At 36.2% G+C, this 20,996-nt stretch overlaps 1 protein-coding gene across 1 annotated transcript in view; it reads right to left on the bottom strand.

Moving 5' to 3' along the window:
* Positions 1–20,996, bottom strand: part of ZNF326 (zinc finger protein 326) — a 33,414-nt gene that overhangs the window by 11,906 nt on the left and 512 nt on the right. The window contains exons 2-7 of the mRNA XM_008074183.2: positions 19,062–19,106; positions 13,237–13,272; positions 13,031–13,142; positions 10,564–10,969; positions 7,984–8,182; positions 3,188–3,299 (exon numbers count right to left, since the gene is read on the bottom strand). Of these exons, the coding sequence (XP_008072374.1) occupies positions 3,188–3,299; positions 7,984–8,182; positions 10,564–10,969; positions 13,031–13,142; positions 13,237–13,272; positions 19,062–19,106 (910 nt within the window). The remainder of the gene's footprint in view (positions 1–3,187; positions 3,300–7,983; positions 8,183–10,563; positions 10,970–13,030; positions 13,143–13,236; positions 13,273–19,061; positions 19,107–20,996) is intronic.

Genomic DNA, 20,996 nt, shown 5'->3' with positions numbered 1-20,996 from the left:
TTAAGTTTCAAAATGCAAAGTCAAACGTTTTCCGTTGCCATCCAGGAAATGTCTTAATCTCTCTGTTTTGGCAATACCTTTAACAGTATCTACCACATAGTATGCTTTGTTATATACTCAAAATATATAACACTTGGCTGGGCTCAGTGGCTCAACCTGTATTTCCAGCACTTTGGAAGGCCAAGGAGAGTGGATGGCCTGAGCCCGCGGGTTCAAGACCAGCCCGGGCAACTTGGCAAGACCTCCTCTCTACAATAAAATAAAAAATAGCCAGGCGTGGTAGCACGCGTCTGTAGTTCCGGATACTAGGGAAGGCTGAGGAGGAAGGATCACTGGAGCCCAAAAGGTCGACGTTGGGGTGGCTGTCAGCGTGCGTGCCACTGCACTCCAGCCTGGGCGAAGGAGTGAGATCTGACTCAAAAAAAAAAAAACGTAACACTTGCCACCCCATAGTCTTTTCAATCGACACAGCTTTCCATTTTCTTAATATCAATAAAACATTTCTATTTCTTTTATGGTTTTTACAGCAACTCATGTCCTTGACCTGGGCAGCCTCTCATAACTCCTCCTCCCTATCATTCCTAGATGTATTCAAATTCTACTTCCATCATGTAGCCTCCCCAATTTCCCTGCACCCTTAGATGTTATCTTTCTCTTAAAAGACTACTTTGCATTTCTTTTTGGCATTCACTGTTGTTGTTATAATCTCTCCCATATTCATCCCTCCTCCTCCCCTTAAGGGTAGTATACATAGTCACCCTTCCATCTTCCTTATTATGTTTAAAGCACTCAAATCCTCAAAAGAACGCATTACAAAAATTACTCAATCTCTAATTCTCCTAACTAAAAGTAAAACTGCTCTGGCATATTATAATAATTTTAGACTATTTTAAAGGAATCTTATCCAATAGGATACTTTGGTTGAATTGACCTTCTTTTGGTTATATCTTCAGGGTTATTTAGAGTTATGGAAAAAACAACTAAATGAAATTCAGTCCTTTCACTTTCTCCAAATCACATTTATTTGTTTATTTTTATTATTTATTTTTTTGAGTTGGAGTCTCACTCTGTTGCCCAGACTGGAGTGCAGTGGCCGCTCCCGGCCACCGCAGCCTTGCCTGCTGGGCTCCGGCAATCCTTCCACCTCAGCCTTCCAAGTAGCTGGAACTACAGGCACGCGCTACCACACCCGGCTAATTTTTTGATTTATTGTAGAGATGAGGTCTCGCCAAGTTGTCCACGCGGGTCTTGAACCTGCGGGCTAAGGCAATCCACTCACCTCAGCCTTCTAAAACACGGGATTATAGGCTAAGCCACCGAGCCCGGCTACAACATTTATTATATTAACATAAACAGATATTCAAATCTACAATTTTAATGGAAAAGGTAATTAAGTAGAAAAATTAATCTTATAAGGAAAATCATTTGTATACTTTTACAAACTGGTAATTTCAGTTCATTTCCACACCAAAGTATAACTAAGCCTGTTACCTCTGCCAAAAAAAGGAAGCATAAGAAAAGGGAAACAGGAGAGACACTTGCAAGATTCAAAAATAGCAGTATTATTAAAACTAGAACTATCCTTTTTTTTTTTTTAAAGAAATAGGTTCTTGCTGTTGCCCAGGCTGACCTCTAACTCTTAGGTTCAGAGGATCCTCCTTCCTCAGCCTATAGAACCGTTGGGACTACAGGCATACTCCACTGTTCCTGGCTTCTGGGTTAATTCTTAATAAACTTAATCCTATTGTTTCTGAGGTCCCAGCAAATTAGGAGCAAAAAGCAAAACAAAGCAAAACAGAAAAAGAATAGGTTATTAAAGCTAGACACAAAGATTACCCAACTATACCTAGCAGACTAAAAGACAGACCACACAAACAAAAAACGTCTAGGAATTCAGATGTAACTAAATTTTCTTTTACCGCATTTTATGTTAATATAAACTTTATATAAAACAAATGATATATCAAGATTTCCTTCAACAGGTTTGTAGATTCTTCTCTTAAAATTTTAGGTTTTAAAGTAAGATAAAGTTTTAGCTACCTAGAAAATCTGCTGATGTCAAACATTTCATTCCTTTTATACTACACAAACAAGTTCAATTTTAAAGAAATACATACTTTTTTTTTTTTAAGAGACAAGGTCTTACTATGTTGCCCAGGCTGAGTGCTGTGGCTTTTCACAGGGTTGGTCACAATGCACTGCAGACTCAAGTTCCTGTCCCCAAGTCATTTTCTGCTTCAGCCCTGCTCCCAGCCACCACAGTCTCAACCTGCTGGGTTCCGGGGATCCTTCCACCTCAGCCTTCCAGGTAGCTGGAACTACAGGCGCACACTACCACGCCTGGCTAATTTTTGATTTTTATTGTAGAGATGAGGTCTTGCCAAGTTGCCCAGGTGGGTCTCGAACCTGCGGGCTCAGGCAATCCACTCACCTCGGCCTCCCAAAGGCGCAGGATTACAGGCTGAGCCACCGAGCCCGGCAATATATAACTAATATTTAAGCCTGGAAAAAAACCTTCTCTTTGCATTTTATTTTTCTGTAATTTTCCATTTTTTAAATCTATCTAGATTTACTCTAGGTAGTATATGAAGAGGATTTAAGTTAATTTTTCTTGTTATTATTTAGTTGTTCAACCAGTCCCCCTTTTGTTTGTAATATCTTCTTCTTACATATAATGCAGTCTGTTCACAAGCTAATAATTACATTAACACTGATCAGCTTTGTCCATTATTACATATTTTTAAACTATTACGGCTTTTTAATGTTTCAATATTGAAAATTCAGTACCTATTCGTTTATATTTTCAGAATCTTCTTTGGGATCTGGATTAGAAAGAATTTATATCTTTCTAACATTTTTTCCTGCCCACAACTATCACTATGTCACCACATAGCCAAATCGCAAGAAACTTTTATTGTCTTCTTCATATTATGACATGTATTTCTTTTTAAGAATACTGCTATTTCTAGATATTTAACATTTTTGGATTGCCATTATATTTTTTTATGTTTTCTAAGTGGCAATTATATATAAATATCAACAATCAAAAGCATTCCTATGTGTATTTGATCAAACTTTTTCATTTGAATCTTAGCAATTTTTCTTACATTACAATTGATGTAGGTGCCTTTTCTAAGAACTTATTTTTTAATGAACCCAATTTTCTGATTCTTTACAAACCACAAACCTGTATCCTTCTCCATACTTCTCACTGTTTTTTTCTCTTCTGCGCCGTTGTTTTTCTCGTCGAGCCTCGATTCGCCGCTTTTCTTCTTCTTCATTTTTAGGATCAGTTTTTGCTAGAATATCAGACAAAAAAGTAAAAACTAAAATTCATTTTCCATTCTCCTTTTCCAACCACGAGCTCATTATATACATACGTGGGGCTTACTTTGGGGATTGCAATCTAAATTGAACTCACCAGAAAAATCAGAGTTTGGAACTTCATTCATCTGAATATCATCATCATGAATCTCCTTCTCATCTATGTGATTATTTGCTATGTTTGTCTTTAAATCTGATTTTTTCTTTTTTAAAATATAGTTTTTATTCATTTTTACCATTGCATTTTGCTAACTTTTTCTTATCCTATTCTAAACAATAATATCCTTATCACCAAAAATCTTAAAATACCACATACTTTGGGAAATACTAACCTAACCTAGCATAAAAATGAAAGTTCAATAAAACCCCTGGCGAGCCCTGGATGCAAGAATTCATATTCACATTGTAGGAGCTCTTACAAAGTTTCTTAAAATGTATAAGCACCAAAATAAAAGCAGCTTTCTTTTTCTTAACTTTTAAAAATTGTAATAAAATACACAAAACATAAAATTTACCATTTTAACTCTTTAAAAAGTAAATGATTCTGGCATTAAGTATATCCACAATGTTGTACACCATTTCTACTCTCTAGTTCCAAAACTTTTTCATCATCTCATAAAGCTTTCACTCCCCATTTCAACCCTACCCTAAGGTCCTGGTAAGCACTCATCTGCTTTCTGTCTCTATGGATTGGCCTATTCTTGATATTTCATATAAATGGAATCATACAGTCTACTGCTTTTGTATTTAGCATGTTTTCAAAGTTCATCCAAGTTATAGCATGTATTAGTACTTCCTTTTTATGGCCTAATAATACCTATTGTATGAATATACCACATGTTTTTATCCATTCATCTGTTGAACATCTGGACTGTTTCTACCTTTTGACTAATTATGAATAATGCTTATTCATATGTATATGAATAATCCATATACAAGTTTTTGCTTGAATACCTCTTAAATTCTTTGGGGTATATACCTGGAAGTGGAAATGCTGGGTCACATGGATGGTCTATATTTAATCATTTGAGGAACCACCAATCTGTTTCCCACATTGGCTACTATATACCACTCTATATTCCCAGCAGTAATGTGCAAGGGTTCAAATTTCTCTACATCCTTGTCAACACTTGTTATTTTCCATTTTTTAAATTATGATTATCCTAGTAGATATGGAATGGTATCTCATTGTGAGCAGGTTCTTTCTTATAATACACTTAACTTTACAGTTATATATATAAAAAAAACACCTATTTGCCCTTAAGCTTTTCCTTTTACACAATGTTTATCTTTTTTTATTGCTTTTGGAAAATCCACTTGTATATTACCCTAAATAAGAAGTAATTTTATCTCCCTTTCACATGCTAAAACTATATTATATGTTGTATCTCTAGTCAAATGACAAAATATGGTTTCTTTCTTATTCATCTTCTCAAAGTCATGTGGTCTATACTACAGTACAGTGAGACTTCATATTGTGGAAAATTCAGCAGATATCCATTAAAGTGCCTATTTTACACCTGACAGAGATGGCCTAATTTAATGAAATAATTTTGATTTCCTTAGCTACACTACATTATTCTCAAGTCTTGTTAAAAAAAAAAAAAAAAAAAGTAGAAGGGATGAGTAGGGACATATATATCGGCTTTAATGACAAATCCTTTTCTGTAGCAAACTTTGCAGTATTTATTTAACTTTACCTGCAAAATTTATCTTTGAAATTTGTCCCAAGAGGATTAACTGAATTGCCTGTTACAGTAACATGTAATAAAAGTTTAGACTTGATATATAAAAGTCTATCAACTGACACACTACGGTAAACCCATAACACATACTCTACTTAGTGTCAGGTTTCCATTATCTCCAGAATATTGTAATTTTTTATTAAATAATATAGATATCAACTATAAAGCATGACAGGAAAGTAAATTTAAGCACAATATTTAACCCTTTATTGAATGTTATATTACTGACCATGTATTTTGAGGGGAAAAAAAACCTACCATTGAAATTTCAAGTTTTTTCAAGCATCATACATTAAAATGTTATAATTAGAAAAAAGTTTTAAAATAAAAGGAAAAAACAAAAATAAATAAAAAGGAAAAAATAATGTAATACAAAGCAAATTTCTGTTACAACTGTATGGTGGTTTGAGAGCAGGGTTTCCAGAACAAGACATGCTCTGGAATGATGCCCAGCACTGCCATTAACTGGTTGTTTAACCTGGGAAGCAAACTATACATCTGCTCTGTGCCTGTCTTCTCAGCTGTAGAGAAGCTGAGAATTATTTAAGTAAGATATGCTGTGCTCTTTAACACAGTAACTGTGCAGTAAGTATTCTGTAACTTGTAACTGCTAGCCTATTAGCAATTGATATAATCTTACATTTATCAAATTGACTATATTTAGCAATCCTTAGACAACTTATATGGAGATAAAGTTTAACAAATAAAAAAACATACTGTCAGTATTTCAAAAGAGATTTTTAAAAATTATTTGAAGGCCATAGTCTAATAAATTCACTATAATATTTACTAAATTTTATCTGTAAACTGGATATAAGCAATTTGAAAAATCTAATCAGGACAACTTTGGAATATTCATTCACTACAATTATCCAAACCTTCTCCAGTCCCAAATGAATTAGGTAATCAAATATTAATTATAAAGAAGAAAATAAATTTTGTATCCTGGCAACATCATCTACTTAGAAAGATAAAAAAAAAAAAAAAAAAAAAAAACACCAAACCTTCAGTCATCAGGTCAAAAATAAAAAATAAAATAAAATCTTAGTGTATAGACAAAAAAAGGCAAAATATTTGTTGTATATTATTTTACTATTATATGGCTTCACATAGAATGCTTAAAAAGATATTTCCTTTCCTTCTTTATTTATATCCTTCACTTAATCCAATTTGGTCAAATACATTTAATCTCATTTAGAGATACATTACAAAATTTAAAAATAAAAGAATCACAAAAATGTAAGAGTAATTTGGCTTTGAATTTTTTTTAAATCCTTATAGAGATATAATTCATATGCCAAGCAATTCATCATTTAAAAGTATAAAATTCAATAGTAAAATAATACACAAACATTTGCCTATATATTAAGATTTTATTTTATTTTTTATTCACAGATATGTACAATCATCACCACAATCAATTTTAGAACATTCTCATCACCTGAAAAAGAAACTGGGTATCCATCAGGTATCGCCCCTCATGTCCCACTCCACAGCTCAAAGAAAACCACTAATTTATTTTGTCTCTATAGGTTTCCTATTCTGGGCTTCCAAATGAATAGAATCAAATTATATAAGAACTTTCATAGCTGGCTTTTTTCTTCTTTTTTTTAGAAAGCAGGATTTATTGAGAAGACAGAAAAGCTCCCACGGTGGGAGGGGACCCGAGGGTGTGGCCCTGTCTCCTTTACTTAGTATAATTTTTTCAAAGTCCATCCAAGTTGTTCATCCATTTTATGGATGAATAATACTCTTTGTATGGACATACCACATTTATTCCATTCATCCCTTGATGGATATTTTGGTTGTTTCCACCTTTTGGTTACTATGAATAATGCCACTATAAGCATCCATATGTTTTGTGTGAACGAACCCATGTTTTCATTTCTCTTGGGTATAATATACTTAGGAGGGGAATTGATGAGTCATCTACATAATTCTGTTTAAATACTCGAGGAACTAGCAGACTGTTTTCTAAAGCGGCCACCCCATTTTATATTCATTCCCACCAGCAGTGCATGAGAGTTCCAATTTCTCTACATCCTTGCTATAGTTTATTTTATTTTTTTTAAATTCTAGTCATTCAGGTAGGTGTGAAGTGGTATGTGATTGTGGTCTTGATTTATATTTCCCTGATAACTAATTATTGAGCACTTTTTAATGTGCAATTTTTTGGGAGAAATGTCTATTCAGATTCTTTGCCCATTTTTTAATTGGGTTGTCTTTTTATTGTTAGGTTTATTAACTATCTTTCCTCTGTTCTCATATGACACACCACTTTATCAACAATACTTTCAACAACAAACATGACCCCAAGCAAGGGGTCTGAATCAAAATTATGTGCAAGACATTTTTATTTTTTATTTTTTTATTTTTTTGAGTTGGAGTCTCACTCTGTCGCCCAGAATGGAGTGCAGTGGCCGCTCTCGGCCACCGCAGCCTCAACCTGCTGGGCTCCAGCGATCCTTCCGCCTCAGCCTTCCAAGTAGCCGGAATTACAGGCATGCACTACCACGCCCGGCTGATTTTTTTATTTATTGTAGAGATGAGGTCTCGCTGCCCAGGCGGGTCTCAAACCCGCGGGCTCAGGCAATCCACTCACCTCAGCCTCCCAAAGGCGCGGGATTACAGGCTGAGCCACCAAGCCTGGCTAAGACATTTTTTAAAATATAGACGTCTTGGTCCCACCACATAGGATTCAGGAAAAAGGGTGGACTAGGACAAGTACATTTTAAAAGTATCTTTGGGTATAAATAACCAATTAATAACTGCACTAAGGGATTCACAGATCTAATTTCTATAATCAAATTGCTATGTAGTTGTTCTACATAAACATGGGAAAATTATCTAAGAGTAGTGAATTTAGAAAAATAAAAAGTATCCTGAACCACAGCAATGATGCCTTCTTACTTACTGGGTGATTTGCTGAGGTTCATCTTCTCCACTGGTTTTGCTAGCTTGGGTTTCTTAATAAAGGTTCCGCCGGGCTTATTAAATGGCTGCATCATTTTTCTTTTTATTCCTCTTGCAGCAGCAACTGTCACATTGGTGGGTTTGTTTTGATAGTCAACAACAATTCCAGGTCTATGGATGCTTCCAAAATCACCCATATGCTGTAAATTTGTGAAATCAAGAAATATTAGCATATTATCCAAAGATAAAATATGAATTCATACAACATTTTCATATTACCTAACTAATTTTCACCTGAAAATTCCCTGGACTATAACTAAATTTTAAGTGTCCATTCTGAAAAAACACAATGAAAACCTTTGTGAAATATTACATGAACTCAAATTCATTGAATTAGTATTTTTATTTCCAGTAGAACAAATAATGGATATTTGCTAACTATTTTTTTTTTATTTTTACAATTCAAAACTACTTGAGATTATAAACAACATATGTGCCTGTTGGAATGTTACCACTTGTACAACTCTCTGACAACTCCTCTTCAGAGTTCCTAATTGATGTTTTCCCATGAAAAGACCTTAAAAGAAATCCTTATTTTACTAAAACCTGGCTTAAAACTAAGATACACAAAGAAGACAATATTTGTAGTTTGAAGTAAAAAAGATCCAGAAATCATTTAGGATTTCTCCCTGTTGAAAAGGGAATGAGAAGGCGAGATGGAACATTAGTATGAAATAGGAGAGTTAAAGCATAACCATGCATCAACTTCCAAGACACACTTCAGATAAAGAATTGCATCTGACGTTCCATTCACATTCTTACCTAGAGAAACATATTCTGACCCAGAAGCCCAAGAAGCAAAGGTTTACAGACGAAGAGTCATGCAACCAAACGACTCTGTGTCCCTTTCTCTTCTCTTGTCATTAACAAAATCCACTACCCCAAGAGGCCACATGTCCACAGAAATTTATTCTGCTAATCTTACTTTTAGAAGATAAAGATTGAGGAGTAATCTGAAGAGAAGGACCCAACGGGAATTGTACAAGTGAAGACTGAAAATGAAGGTCCTATTGGTTCAACTACTCATTTACAAGAGGAAAGAAAGAAAGGGCCATTCAGACTAGAATGGTAAATACAAAGTACAGGAATATTTGTTTTCCTATCATGAAAACAAAATTGATATCTGAAGCCTCACTAAGAAAAAAACTCTTTGCCTAAAATAATAAACAGCATGGAAAATGTCAAGTGTTTTCCAGATTTTCAAACTAAAATGGGTTTTCAATTTCAAAACCCAAAGCCTATGACCCCAACTATTTTCAGTTAACCTACAATCATGAAGTATGATATAACAGCCACGTATCATTTGCTTACGTTTGTGTATTATGCTTTGGAATACCTATCTAACCTAGCAGTGTTTCCAGTAATTTATACAAAATACCTATCTATCCTAGTAGTGTTTCCAAGGTAATTTACATGTCACATCAGAAACTGTCATCAATTATCCATTAAAGGTGCAATGCATTTTTACATAAGTAAAGAGTAACTGTTAAAAAAGCAAAATTTCTACACAAGCATGACAACCTACACTGAAATACCAGAGGTTACTCAACAGCCAAAAACATATGCCCTACCACTTTTATTAGAAGTACTTTCTTCGGCAAAGAGTAAATTAAGAGTAACTGACTTTTAAAAAGTCTTACATTATAACAAAAATACAGTACTCTTTAAATGATCAAATTACATAATAACCCCACAATCTACATACACTTAATAGGTAAAATGTCGTGTCAATCAAGTTACCTAAGTATAGCCTTTACACTATAAGCCCTAAAATTAAACACTTGAGAACTAGGCTATTTACTCACTTAAGCAATAATTTACAAAATATTATTTCCTAGGAAGGAGCCATAAACATGTCTGTACAGGCAGGAAATTATTTCTCAATAGTAAAGCTAGTGACACAAGGGAAAATAAAATAATCAGCAATAGGACATATTCTAAGAGTGAGTTATCAAAATTATACTGACCACAATCATTCTACAATCTATTATACACATCAACTTCTTCACCATGTAAACATAGCTAAGCTATCCTAATCTATCACCAACTTTTAGTCTTGTGTTTAATATGAAACATGAAGCTTTGAAGAAATTCTACTTGCTAGAGTTTAGTAACAAAGTATAAACATTTTATCATACATTGCACCTTTAACCTACTCAAAATCTCAAAAAGGATTCAGTGACCTTTCACAATAATCCACAAACTATTCCACCAGCAAAACTGCTAGTGTTTACAAGGAAAAATGCAACTCCTTTTAACCCCTTTTAGACCAAACCTAATATCCTCACCTTTGTAATAAAGGGAGATTTGGCACAACTTCATGATCATCTCAAACTGCCACTTATTTTCTGAGGTGCTAGAAAAGTGTTTATACTCAACCTAAAAATTATGTATATGACTCAGTTTTTGCTTCAAAATACACTGGGATGAACAGTGTTTATTCTACTTGGAAACGATGGTCTTGAAAGGGTTTAAAAGAGTGACTAGTGAAAAGAATCTGAAAAGATTCTGTTGTACTTACTCCTCGGCCTCGGCCTCTGCCTGTTGATGGTCCTCCAAAAGCATCAAAGTTTCTGCTTCCAAACGTACTTTCAGGATAAGCAGGCGTTCCTCTCCCCCGAGAGCCTACAGGTGCAGGCTTCATATGGGGTGAAGAAAAACTGCTGTAGGAAGAGTAATTCTCTCTTCCTCTGTCCTCCATAAACCCAGGCCTCAATTTTGAACGGGAGTAAGGTGCTTCCCAGCTAGACCCGCCCTGGTTTCTACCTCCGAAAGAGTCAAGGCTATTCCGGTAGGAGCTTTCAAATCGACCACCATAACTACCTCCGAAGCGGCTTTGTTCGGGTTCATTAAAACCATAGCCAGATCTGTACAGATCTCGCCCACCCAGAGAAGACCTGGAGTCGTAAGACTCATAAGGTCCAAACCTGGAAAAGTTGCACAGTGAGGGAAAAAACAAAAGTAAGCTTACTAATGTTAGACAATTCAAAAGACAAATTATCAGATGACATTTATCAACTAAAATTCATTTATACCATACTGGTTTGCACAGTTCTACTTTTATTCACACTTGATTAGGGCTGGGCAGTTCAACAAGAGACCAGATAGAAAGCTATCTGAGTCAGTTTCTAAATAGGAATTGAGTTTAGTAAACCTTAGCTTAAAAATCTGCTTTTTAGAAGCTTTTGCATTTTATTAAGAAGAAAAGTTTTGTCTTGTCATAATTTAAGCCCAGCCCTAGTCTTGGAAAAGGTCATTGGCTAAAATTTACAAATTATTCAAACTTTGAGTCTATCCCTAATATTAAAAATTACAAAACATTTCTAATATTTTGGCTTTCAATAGGGACACAAATTGAAGACTACACAACATATGTAGGCTATTAGTGACACAGAGAGATCCTTTTGCACCCCCAATAATCTATATCACAAACTGCTTCATTGTGTCTGTAGTAGTCAAAGTTTGGGAAATTATCTCTGGTTATAAAAATTTAACAATCTGCCAAACTTTGGCCAAGGTCAATAATCAATCCTCAATCACTGTTTACTTGTAGGACTACAAAATCTAACAAATCTAGAAGAATAAACACATAAAATAAAACATAAAAGTAAAAGGTCACCAACATATACCCTCTGCATATGAATTTTCAAGGCAAATGAGAAAGAATACATTGTATAATGTCTTCAATTACTTGAAAAATTACTTCCTATCAGGAAATTATCACATAAAACTACTCTAAAAAAAGGAGCATAATGTCTCCTCAAAGTCTTAATAGAGTCAGCAGAAGAAACAAATCATCTAACTTCTCACAAACCCAAAGTATGGATTACATAAGTTGCTTGATATCTTACAACAGTTTTATAAAGGCCACAATCACACAAAAGAAAATGATAACATCTACAGAAATACTTTATGCACATTACATTTACAATATATAGGGCAATAATGGATATATTAAAACATTTTAATGTATTACATTACTTCAATTATTTACAGATCATTAAATAGAAGATATTGTTTACTTCTAAATCCTAGCAACCATATGAATACTATTCCCTACTACATTTTGCATTTCACAAGTAAAATTTTGTAACTGTTCATTTTCTTGATTTTTCTTTACTATAAACCAGAAGCAGAAAGAAAGTAAACATCATTCAGCCCATCATTAAAGAATCTAGGTCCTTCAATTTATGAAGGACAACAGTTTTAAATGTCTCCTAACTAGTTTTACTTATATTCAGCAGAAGTCTTTGTGCCTCAAAAAGTAGACCCCTTTTTTCTAAAATACTGTGAACCCTAAGTCCTGTAGCTGTTTACGTAGGTTTAAGTTTTATACAGTATTATCAGTGAAATATAAACACAACCTAGACTGAAGTCAAAGGTATCATATTCACGGCTTTAATAAAATGCTCCTTGCCAAGAGCACAAGTGTTTTTGGTATGAAGTAGTATCTGCTAATATATAACCTGGACATGAATTTGAAAACATTTTTGTTATTACAATATGTTCTCACTTTAAAATCAAAATAATACCTATCTTGAATGTTTCTTAGAAATTGAATGTTGCTAGACTGGTTCAGTTAAATCCATTCTAGTCAGACTGCTTTGTTGCTTTACATAGCATCTCACATTAGAAAAAGTTTTTTTTTTTAATATTATTAAGAAAAAACTTCACAAATAATAGTCCAATAACATAATTTTATGTCATTTGTTCAGGACATTTTGATAAGAAGTTAAAAGTTCACCACTAAAAATAAAATACCTTACTGTATACATTGAAATAATAGTCATCCAGAGTTTTCCTAAAACAATGTCTCCAGTTATCCTGAGATAATGTGTATACCCATTAATTAACACCTTTAAACACTTAAGGTGATTATTCAATACCAAACAATGAAGTTCAAGTATCATAACATGCCTAAGAAGACTTAAAATAACATATCCAGAATCTTATAGTTGTCTATTTGGCCAAGTGATTAAGCAATTTACCTGCTACCCCCACCACCACCACTGTGATTGTCCATGCCATATGACTGGTTTAGGTAGGAATCCATGGATCTTTGACCCCCATAGGATCCATGGCCATAGTCACGATCCATCCCTATAAGAGTTTAAAAAGAAAAAAATTAAATGACGCTCACCTTTATTCACACTCAAAAGAAGAGTTTTTAGATAAATATCCTTGAATGTCAGACCTCCATAAGATCCAGGGCCATAATCACGATCCATTCCTACAAGAAAGTCAATAAGAAATTGTCAGTAAAATACACCACTATCTTCAGAAATCTTTACATGAAAAATAAGATATCCAAATCAATAATCTAAACTAATCATTCTTAACATTTAAGCTAAACTCACACTAGACACTAAAGGAAATAACACAAAGATGATAATCTACACATATTTTCAATTAAAAAGCTCTATATTAGAAATATTTTAATCAACTATTTTAACCAATATTTACTATAACTACTATAAGGCCTTGCATTAAGTATTATAGCATATATAAAGATAACAATATGTAATTACTATTCTCAAGAGAAGTCAGCATTTAATAATGTCAAAAAAGGAAATTTTTGTTGTAAGTATACTATGAAATAAGTATACTACACTTGTTTTCTACATCTAATTGCTCTCAGGTCTGAAAACTCAGAAGTAGACACATTTCCAACTAGCAATGTTCATAGTATCTGAAATCGATTTTAAGTAAAATGATAGATTAGGACCAATCCGTGGCACTGTGCCTATAAAAAAATGACTCCACATATTTAATAGTCAAATTCCCTTGAATAAAGAGAATGAATGTGAGTTCTAGCAAAATGAACACTAAAAAACAAATATAATACAATAAAAGTACTGAGTATATTTTATTACATTGCAATTCTGCCTATATCTCAAACTCTGACATGAAAAATAAATACAAAAAAAGAGGTAACAGAATTTAGGATGACTATAAAAATAAAATATTAAAACAAATACTTAGAATTTGTTTTCTATAAAGTATTTTAAAATCCTTCACTACTACCAAGTGAACTATCACCAAAGAATTAAATACCACATGTTCTTACTCATAAATGGACCCTGAACATCAGTCACATTAGCACGAGGGAGGGAAGGGCAGTCACTGGACACTGCTAGGGAACGGAGGGAGGAAGGTGAGGGACACGTGACAACACAAAGGGTACCTGGTCTACTACCACAGGGAGTGAAGGCCAGTTAGAAACCCAAGCTTCACCTGCATGCAGTCTACTTATATAGTTAACCCTTACTGGTACCCACATCTAACATAACATAACGTAACATAAAAAAAAATTAAAAATCCTTCACTACTAGCCTTTTTTTCATATTTTATGTATAAACAAATACCACAGTATACACAGAGCAAATACATTGTGTTTTAAAAATATATAAATTGGAGCCTGCGGGTTCAAGACCCGCCTGGGCAGCGAGACCTCAACTCTACAATAAATCAAAAAATCAGCCGGGCATGGTAGTGCATGCCTGTAATTCCGGCTACTTGGAAGGCTGAGGCAGAAGGATCGCCGGAGCCCAGCAGGTTGAGGCTGCGGTGGCCGGGAGCGGCCACTGCACTCCATTCTGGGCGACAGAGTGAGACTCCAACTCAAAAAATAAATTAAATTAAATTAAATTAAAAATATATATATAAATTGGCCAGGCTCAGTGGCTCAGCCTGTAATCTCAGCACTTTGAGAGGCCAAGGCAAGTGGATTGCCTGAGCCTGTGGGTTCAAGACCCGCCCAGGCAACTTGGTGAGACCTCATCTCTACAATAAATTTTTTAAAAATTAGCCGGGCATGGTAGCAGGCGCCTGTAGTTCCAGCTACTTGGACGGCTAAGGTGGAAGGATCGCCGGAGCCCAGCAGGTCAAAGGCTGTGGTGGCCAGGAACATGCCACTGCGCTCCAGTCTGGGTAACGGAGTGAGACTCCAACTCAAAAAAATAAATAAACATAATACTCTTTACAATTAATAGTAAAGTAATTTACTCAGAGAAATAAAAATGACCTAATGATTTAAATCAAATCTACTCTATCACTTGCATCACTCTGTCATATAAATAATATGCTCAAAAATGTTAAAACTCATTTATCATTAAAACACAAGGAAAAGCCTGTGTGATGATGGGAAAAAACCTGAGCTATGACCAAAATAACTAACTAGTTTAGTCTTGAATGGGACCGCTCTTTACCATCTCTGTACTACCAGCACCCTAGTACAGTTGACCAGCATCCATTACCCAATTACTACAACAGTCTCCTAACTGGTTTTCCCACTACCACTTGTGCTCCCTTTTTGCTTATTCTGAAGACAACAGTCAGAATAGTTCTGACAATAAGAGTTAAATCATAAGTTGAACACTCCAGTGGCTTCCCATCTTACTCCAAGTAAAAGCCACAGCCTTAAAATAACCTAAAAGGACCTATACCAGTGGTTTTCAGCCGGGCAGTTCTGCTCCCCAGGGGACATTGGTAATGCCTAAAAACATTTTTGGTTGTCACAACTAAGGGGGTAGCTGCTACTGACAACTAGTATACAGAGGCCAGGGATGCTGCTAAACATTCTACAATGCACGGGATATCCCCCCACAGTGAAAAATTATCTAGTCCAAAAGGTTAACACTGGCAAAATTGAGTAACCCTGCCCAGTATGAGCTATCCTATCACCTCCTCCTTTTTTTTTTTTTCTTTTTTTTTGGAGTTGGAGTCTTACTCCTAACTCACCCCCTAACTTCACTGTCTACCATACATCCTTGCTCATTCCACTCTAGCTACACCAGGCCCCTTGCCACTTCTAGGCCACATAATAGGTGGACACCCACTTCTGCAACTGCTACTCCCTCTTCCTGGAATGCTCTTCTCCTTAATCTACTTGTTCATTCCCTCAAGTCTTCATTTTCTATTGCTTCTTCTATATATACACATTACTGATTTTCAATGCCTTCTGGCTACACTTCACCACTTTAACCTTGTCTTAAGACTGCTCAGCAAAAAATCATCTGTTCCAGTCAAGTCAGCTTTAAGTCTCTCTGAAGTACAATGTACTTAGCCCCACCTTTGTTCCTGTTCCCTCTACCCAGAATGCTCTCCCATTTCCTATTTGCTAATCACATAGTATTATGAAGCAAGAAGGAAAACACAAAGACATTGGAAACACAACTTCCTTCCAAGAAATAATGTGGAGAAAATCTGTATCTTGACAGTTTTTCCAATGTATTCTACTTCATTTTAGTTGCTGGGAAATACAATGCTAACAATGAAGTGCACTTTTGACTTTTTGATAACTACATATCTTTTATTTCCTAAAGCCTATAATATTCTTCCTCCAGATAGCCTCATAGCTTGCAAACTCACATCCCTTATTATCAATTCTCAAATGTCACCTTCTTAATGAGTCCTTCCACAGCAACCTAAAATTGCAACACACACACGTTCCCCTTCCCTATGCTATTTTTCTCCCCAGCAATTATTATCAAATAACATGCAATATATATTACTTCTTTATCTTGTTTACTGTCTATTTCACCCCACTAGACTGGAAGCTTCACCAAGGCCAGGGATTTTCTTTACTGCGGTATTCCCATCTCCTAGAACAGTATCTGATACATATCAGGCACTAAATAAATATTTGTTGAACAGAGTAAAATCAAATTCCTGAAATAAGCTCCTCATTTGTAAAATATAGATAACCTAGACTTCAAAGTTTGTCACACATTGGTCTTTAACCAGGATACATTCCTAAATCAGAATGTGTATGGCACACCATACACAGTCAGGGAACACTTGCTCTGAAATTAAGAGTCAAGAGGTCTAGGGTACGCAAACTAAACAGACTCTGAAAAAGCTCCTCAGGGGATTCTAATAAGCATCCTCAGAAAAGGGCCACTGCTAGAACTAAAATCAAGGGAAAAAATAAAGCGGGGTGTGATGGCTCACGCCTCTAATCCCAGCACTTTGGGAGATAGAGGCAAGGGGACTGTCTGAGCCCAGAGGTTCAAGATCAGCCTGGGCAACTTGGTGAGACCTCATCTCTACAATAAACAAAACAAAACAAAAATCAGCTGGGTGTGGTGGCACACACCTGTTGTTCCAGCAACTTGGGAGGCTAAGGCAGAAGAATCACCTGATCTCAGTGGGCCAAGGCTGTGGTGGCTGTGAGCATGCCACTGCACTCCAGACTGGGCAACGGAGTGAGATTCTTACATACACACATACATACAAACATACATACATACATAAATGTCTTAACATTAGATCTTTTTCCAACACTGTACATAAATAAAATAAACTTCTGGCCCTGCATGATTCTGCATTTCAAGTCCTATGTTTAGATATTAAATTCAACCCTTCATCATTTCTTGGTCTTTTGGTTAAGATCAAGTGTAAATTCAACTCTTCAGTAAATCCTACTGAAGAGCACAACCCTCTATCATTCCAAATCTATGTTTGTCTTCCTCTCTCTCTCTCTCTCTCAAAAGTACTCGTCCTACTCACTCCAATTTAAAATCCTTCATTAATTTTTATTCAACATTCTTAATTTTCTACCCATTACTAGTCAGCCTGCAAGTTCCACTAATTTTTCTCTTTAAAAAAAAAAATACCTTAAATTTAAAGAAAAAATTTTTGAGTCGAGTATCACTCTGTTGCCCAGGCTGCAGAGCAGTGGCACGCTACCGGCCACCGCAGCCACGACCTGCTGGGCTCAGGCGATCCTTCTGCCTCAGCCTTCCAAGTAGCTGGAACTACAGGTGCGTGCTACCATGCCAGGCTTATTTTTTCATTTATTGTAGAGACAAGGTTTCACCAAGTTGCCCAGGCTGGTCTCAAACCCCTGAGCTCACACAATCTTCTCACTTCAGCCTCCCTAAATGCTGGGATTACAGGCTTGAGCAACTGCGCCCAGCCAATATTTTTTAAATTACTACTGCCACTTCCCAAGTTCAGGGGCTTAAAATTTTTTATATAAAAATTTATGAATGGCTTTCGAGCTAATTTTCCAGTTTTCAATCTAACCTACATGTGGATGCAAATTAAACTTCCTTTGTAATTTCATTATGTCACTCTCCTACTCACAAATATATTCTTCAACACTCAGTATGTAGTACTGGTTACTTCCTGAATATTGAGTCTTTTTAGCCCACATCAAATCCAAAGTTTCTCTTAATCCTTGGAGATGATAAAAATCAATTGTATAGTAATTATTCACATAAAATGGCACAGTCTTCTTCAGTGGTACAACGGCTTCAGTTTTACTTTGAAAAATATTGTATTCTGTACAATAGTTGCGATTTTGCATTTTTCTAGCAATCAGCTTCTTCCACAAGTCCTTCATATAATGCCTTTTTAACCTCTTTGAATTGTCCTATGCTTTTCCCCCCATTATTATCCTGTCCGGCAGGGCCTTAACTCTAGTAACTATCAAAATGACATCCAACTGTATTCTGCATACCTCCCATGACTCTAGCTCTGTAGTCACAAGCCTAACATCACGCTTATGTCAAATAATCAAGCTTCTTCATGTTCTCCTCTAGACAATTCTGTATATACTAGCATATTTGGACACACTGAGGAAAACGACCTCAAAAATAAGGTCAAAATGCATTACAAAGAAGCTACATAGAGTCAAGCCAATAATCCACTTAATCTACATTACTCAATACCAAAGCTTCTAATTCAACAAAAAGAACTCATCCAGGTCTCGCAATTCATCACTCAGAGTATAGTCAGGGCCTCTGGAATAAATTAAAAGAATCATAATCCAAATAAAATGGACAAAAAGTCAAACTAATCTGAATAACCTCTAACTTTCTCTGACCCCAAATTCCCAAATTCAAATACTATATACGACAACATTAACACTTAGAAGTGATACATCAAGAGCCAAAACAGTGACTGAAAGAGGTGGACCTGGCTTTCTACATTAATACTTTATTTTTATGGGCATGAAGAGAAAAGCTGTAATACATTTAAGAGACTTAAGAGCAAACAAAAGAGGATACTTACCATTAAAGCCCTGATAAGTATTCCTGCAAGCAGAGTGTGTGTAATCTATGAAGACACATTTAACAAAAAGGAATTAGAATATTAGCAAAAATCCAAAATCATATACCCATCTATTCAGAAACAAATCATTTTTAAAATGTCATCAACCCAATTACCAGCAAAACTGGGATACATAATACCATTACTCCATTTGGAAAAACACATCTTTTTCTTCACTATCTCTCCAAAAGGAAGGTTTAGTATTCACATTATGGTAATGTAAACATTAGTTTGCAACATCTGATATTTAATAACAGCCAAAAGGGACCTAATACTGATTTATACCAAGTAACAAAAAGGAAGGCTGAAAGATTAAATTATGTATCAAATAATGCAAAAACAGGGACTCTGAGAATTGACTCTATGTAACAAAATACTTCAAAATTAATATTTCTTTTACCACTTAATTTGCTCTCTAACGATTTCAAGAACTTATTTGAGAAACATATATGCATAGTTGTATACGACTATGTGCTATATCCATCCAGAATGTGCTGTCACTGAAAACCGTATTGCCAATTTCCTAAGTCAAACTAAGTTAACAAAGGTTAAACTCTTTAGTTAATTTTACAAAAAAAGAACCAAATGTAATACAGTCGTCATTTGGATACAACAGAATCCTGCTTCACAACACAGGATTAGATTCAGGTACAGGGTTAAATTCCATATCCCAAAATACAGCAACTGGGGCTGAGGACAGGCGGCTAGCGAGGAAGTGTTTCATCACTGACATGGTTTAGAATTGCAGGCAAATGGCAACAAAAAAAAGCTGGCATACTAAATTTCATTGCTGTTTTCCAACTCTCTCCAGAAAATGGATTCCCTTACTGCCTGTAGGCGAGGAAGAGGACAGGCTCACATTCGCTGCCCCACCCCCCACCTTGTTAGCCTCCCTGTATCTCAGCTTGAAAACACAGTAATTTTTTTTTTCACTTCCCACTCTGGCCACTTCAAGTATTCATAGCGCTTAAAGATATCTACGTCAAAATGAATCAAAGTCCAACTAAAACAAAACCACCAGAGTGTGCTCCTCTTAAGAGCTGAACTTCCTATTTCAAAGCAACTGAAAAGTATCCACAGGGAGGGCTATTCCAGTCCCCTTAAATACACTGTACCTAGATGTGGCGGCTTTAACTCTCTAGAGCATGAGATCATATCAAAAACCAAAAGCTCGCTCGGCAAGGCATACGTTAAGAACACACCTCCTTCAACGTAAATTTTTTTTTTTTTTTTTTTGTGGTGCGGTTAGAGGCTTATAACTACTACTAAGTGAACTGGTTTTATTTAGAAAGGCCTGGTTACTCAGGATTAAATCCAATGGAATCACACAAGCCCTCCCCCACGTCTCTCTAGTGTCACCGCGCAACCATTTTATCTTGTCACCCATTCCCTGGAGGAGCTGGGCAAGATCTTACAGGGCAGAGTCAAGGCCGAATTCGCGCTACTTGGGGACCCTGTAAAAACGGCGTAGCTGGCGTTAGAGCCACGACTGGAATACGGTTTGGGGAACCAGTCGGTCAAGCACTTACAAGGCCGGGTGCAGGTCTGAACGTGAAGGGCATCGGAGGCGAGCAGGGCCCAAATTCCGACCCACGTAATCCCATCCACTCGCGCGATCCAAGGAAAAGTGCCTCGGTCCGCAGAAGTCTTCCAAATTGGGGATCAACCCCCGGATCGTTCGGGCGGAGAACTATCCCAGCGCGCTACGCCGGGAGCCTGCCGCCGTCCGCCCGGGCTGGGTGTCTCGACCCCTCCCCCGCCCTCGGAGACGCCCTTTCGCCTCTTCCCACGCGACGACGACCAGAAACGCCGCCGGGAACGACCTTCCGGAAACTCCCATCCGGCGGGGAGAGATCCGGGACCCGGGAACGAGCCCCACGTACGAGCGCCCCCCCC

This window comes from Carlito syrichta, unplaced genomic scaffold, assembly GCF_000164805.1.
Source record: "Carlito syrichta isolate Samal-C Ts95f unplaced genomic scaffold, Tarsius_syrichta-2.0.1 Scaffold316362, whole genome shotgun sequence".
Classification (NCBI taxonomy): Eukaryota; Metazoa; Chordata; class Mammalia; order Primates; family Tarsiidae; genus Carlito; species Carlito syrichta.
The sequence above is the reverse complement of the archived record's forward strand: the minus strand, read 5'-3'. Positions and strand labels throughout refer to the sequence as shown.